General features: G+C 41.9%; 1 protein-coding gene across 5 annotated transcripts in view; it reads right to left on the bottom strand.

Annotated features, from left to right (window-relative positions):
• Window positions 1-1,938: 1,938 nt before the first annotated feature.
• ece2b (endothelin converting enzyme 2b) overlaps window positions 1,939-4,259 on the bottom strand; it is a 26,943-nt gene continuing 24,622 nt past the window's right edge. For all 5 annotated transcript variants that reach the window (XM_020586487.1, XM_020586488.1, XM_020586485.1 and 2 more), the window contains exons 17-20: window positions 4,026-4,093; window positions 3,567-3,757; window positions 3,356-3,451; window positions 1,939-2,776 (exon numbers count right to left, since the gene is read on the bottom strand). In XM_020586487.1, the coding sequence (XP_020442143.1) occupies window positions 2,600-2,776; window positions 3,356-3,451; window positions 3,567-3,757; window positions 4,026-4,093 (532 nt within the window). In that variant the 3' untranslated portion in view covers window positions 1,939-2,599. The remainder of the gene's footprint in view (window positions 2,777-3,355; window positions 3,452-3,566; window positions 3,758-4,025; window positions 4,094-4,259) is intronic.

Raw genomic sequence — 4,259 nt, 5'->3', positions numbered from 1 at the left:
TTAATGCAAGTTGATGTGTACATGAGACTATGGACTAAACTCCTTTGATTTTTAATCACACACACACACACACACACACACACACACACACACAGAGAAAACATCCAGTTTAATCCCTTAATAACTGTCTCATGGAAAAAAGGACGAACTGCAACCTTTCAAAGGCAACACAATATGAAAGCTCATTGAGAAGTTTGAATTTTCTAATCAAATTTTCCTGTGAAAACTGAAGCAAACCTACTGGTTTTGTACACATGCAGGTGTCGTCAGTTTTATATTCTACTAAAGCAATAAAAATGAAGTGATGCTCCAATGTAGAAAATTAACCCTAAACTAATCCATTAAAATGACTTTAGCCTTAAATCAATGTCAGATATAAATGAGGCAGAACTTGCATTATTTAAACTCCATTTTAACCCTTAAAACTCTTAACACCATTTAGTATGCATTGTCCATTCACTGTCCAAAGTTTGGGTCCGGAAAATATAAAAACATATCTCCACTCACCATACTCAGCAGCACTGTATCAACAGTAGAGTCCTTCAGGTTCCTGGGTTCCATAATCTTACAGGACTTGAAGTGGATGTCCAACATCAGGACCATCATCAAGAAGCCACAGCAGAGGATGAACTTCCTGCGCCAGCTCAAGAAGTTCAGCCTGCCCCAGGAGCTGCTGATCCAGTTCTACAGAGGAATCATCGAGTGTGTTCTCTGGTACCTCATTTGTGTGAGCCTGCCCTCCATGGAGGACCTGTACACCTCACAGGTCAAAAGGAGGGCGGAGAGGATCGCTGCTGACCCCTCACACCCCAGATACAAACTGTTTGGATTCCTCCCCTCTGGACGGTGTTACAGGTCACTGTGCACCAAGACAACCAGGCACAGGGACAGTTTCTTCCCCTGGGCTATTGCGCTGATGAACAGTTTGTCTAGGCTTTGCTCTTTTAACCTATACTTTTAAAACTTGTATATATTCTGTTTTTATTGTGGTGCACATCAAGGGCCACTGGGCCCTTTTTGATACTTGGCAAAGTTTCTGCTTATGCTTAATAATTTAGCTGAAAAATATTTCAGAACCACAACATGAACCAACCAACAATGCTGCCGTTTTCAGGGGACTTAGTTTATTTTTTTTTAATGAATTGACCCCTTTGTTAAATTAAGAGATCACCTTGATTTAGATAGAGTTTGTATGGTTAGGGTGAAATAAGGGTATTTTAAGGATTCAGTTTGAGATTTTCAGTCATCCTCAAGCATCTGCAAATACCGGCGTATTCACATTATGGTGGTAAAATGAAGTCTTGCACTGTGGGCTCTGCACCACAGTATTTACCCCTCCAAAGCCCCTGGGGGCTAAATATGCCTAAACACAAAAACGTGATTTATTCAGAACAAGAGGTCTCTTCAGAGCAGCAGACCAACACCAGAGGTTCAACTCTGGAGTCCAAACCGGTGAAGCAGACAACAGGATTCTGGTTTAGACAAACAGTCCTGGACCAATGAAGCTTCACACAGACAGAGGATGACATCAAGTTTGTCTCGACTTTACTAAAACAGACCTTTCTTGGTCTGGATAAGTCATGTTTTCTTTCCTCTAAACCCATCTGAGGCGTTTTATAAAAGGTCTGCACATCGTTCTGGGGAACAAAGACCTGATGTGGGACCCAAGTTGTGCTAGGATTGGTTTTATTGCTGGAGGTCTCAGCTTGTCTCAATATGTCCAACACCTGAGTGGATGTGATATCAGGTGTGATAAGAATTAAAGAAAAGTGTCAGTGTTTTCTCTCTGCTCAGGTCGATCAGGTCTAATTATCCTCAGGTCTGGCTGTGCCTGGGTCCCCTTTCAAATGAGCCTTTTTAAACATAGATTCAATCATGTCAGGTGCAGGTAGGTCCAAAATGGACCCTTTTGGCTACCTTAAAAAAAACACCACTAAGCAGACTTCCTGTCATTTAATCATTTTGTATTTCCAACAATCTCATAATAAATTATATTTCCAACATTCCAATTTCCAGACTAGGTGGTTGATCGAGGTCCAGGACTATGATGTGGTCAGACAATACTGATCAGGGCTAACTCTGGATTAAATGCTGGACTAGCAGCTTAGTCCAGAGTGACCATTATGAACACACATCCATGACTTGTGATGTAACAGTTCAGCTTGGTATGAGGTCATCACAGTGATGCCATCAGAGCTCTTTCATACAACACACACACGGCAGCAAATTAATAATAATCATAATCATAAGCAGATAAAGCAGAATCAGTAACCTCATCCGACGTAGCTTCATCATCACATTCAGGCTTTCATGTCTCTGTATAAAGTCCACCAAGTCCTTTTAGTTTCCAGACAGGAAGTCAGTCTGATCGTCTCTACTGAACAGATCATTATTAACTGTATGAAACTAAAGATTAGACCTGCAATGCCTCTAACAAACTGCCAATAATTAGCTCCTCTAATTAAGACACTAACCAGGCTGTCAATTAAGAAACTCACCTGTTCATAATATTTCTTGCAAAATAACAGATGTTTCCTAACTAACAGACTGAACCAACTACTCCCCGTCCACCTCCAAGACCTGGTCCATTTCAGTCTGTCTACCAGACCTCACAGCGCTTCCCGGTGTTCATGGGTGTCCCTACAGGACAATTGAAGTGGTGGCTGAAGTCCGGAGAATTAGCAAGTGTGCCGATGACCCTGTATCTGGGTGGGCTGTGGGAGTCTGTCACAAGGCCCTCATGTGCGCTCTCTGGTGTTCGAACAGAACACCACACCTGGAAAACCAAATACCACACAAAGACTGGTCAGAACTGGGGGGAATCCAAAAGAGTTTCAATCAGGTCGCTGCTTTAGCGGAAATCGATAATATATAATGTGATGGAGTCATCTTCATTGTGATAGATGGTAAAAAGGCATAAAGTGACATGATATGGCATATGTGAGCTACGAAGAGTGGGTGTCTGACTGCTTTTGGGTATAAAGACAAGGACAATTAACATCTGGATTTGTCTCTAGACACAGACCTTTCATGTTGTCACCAAAATAAAAATAAAAGTTATGAAGTGTCCCAAAACCAATGAAAACAAATGTGCAGCAATTTTTGTGTTTAAGACACGTGAAGGTCACTGAGGGTTTGTTACATTTAAATCAAAAGGCAACACAGAATCATCCATGTTGTGATACAACTCATTGTGTTTTCAAGTTTGGCAGCAACAGGTGCAAAAATCACTGCATCAGTGTATAACTTGAGTTTACATCAGAAGAGACAACATCAGTTCATTAACAGAAACAGAAGTGGCCCAGTATAGAGCCCTGTGGGATACCTTTCTATTGAAAAGCTAACTGTTGTTCACCTGAGCAAAACCCAAGAAGAAAAGCTGGTCATTGGTCAGATTGACAGCAGGAAGTCTCTTCTCTTCTCCGTTCCTCTGGATCCACGACTGATAGGCCTGAATAAAAAAAAAAAAAAAGTCAATACAGTGATGTTTACATGTCTGACATAACATAGCAGTGCATAAGTTTAAGAGGGTTCAGTTCATTATAATGCGACGTGTTCACACTAACATGATATGCAGCTTTCAGTCCTCCGTTGTCGGCAATGTTTTCACCAAGCGTCTGTTTTCCGTTGACGTGTTCTCCGTTGATGGTGTAGCTACTGTACTGCTCCACCATACATTCTGTCCTCTGATGAAATGCCTCCACAGATGAGTTCTGCCACCATGGCCTCAAGTTACCTTCTTTGTCGTACTCACGACCTGACGGGGAGAGGGTGAGGACATGTTAATAGGAAGACAACTTCACTGTCACACCGCTTTTTTCCCCTCATTCATTTTGTTTGAGTCATGCTGAGCTAATGCTGCATTCACTAATGAAAAGGGACATCTGTGGGATCACACAGATGAACCATTTCCTTCTGAGTCCTCACATTAACATACATGACCAGAGTGCAGTGAACACATCTTGACAACAAGAGGGGACCGAACTTGTGACAGAAAGTAAACAGGACCAGAGGGCCTGACTCACCTTGATCATCAAAGGCATGAGTGAGCTCGTGACCCATCACTACCCCAATCCCGCCAAAGTTCAATGCCCTGAAAATGCATATAAACATACAGCATGTATGAGTTTAAAATGTTTCTCCAAAGACCTGGAAAGTCCAGAAACCAGTTTGAAGTCCTGCTAGTGTCCTACTAGCCCTAGAGGCTGAAGCATTCATTACAGCCTCAATTAAATTATGTTTCCACAAAGATTATGGAG

Source organism: Monopterus albus, unplaced genomic scaffold (assembly GCF_001952655.1).
Source record: "Monopterus albus unplaced genomic scaffold, M_albus_1.0 scaffold410.1, whole genome shotgun sequence".
NCBI lineage: Eukaryota > Metazoa > Chordata > Actinopteri > Synbranchiformes > Synbranchidae > Monopterus > Monopterus albus.
The sequence above is the reverse complement of the archived record's forward strand: the minus strand, read 5'-3'. Positions and strand labels throughout refer to the sequence as shown.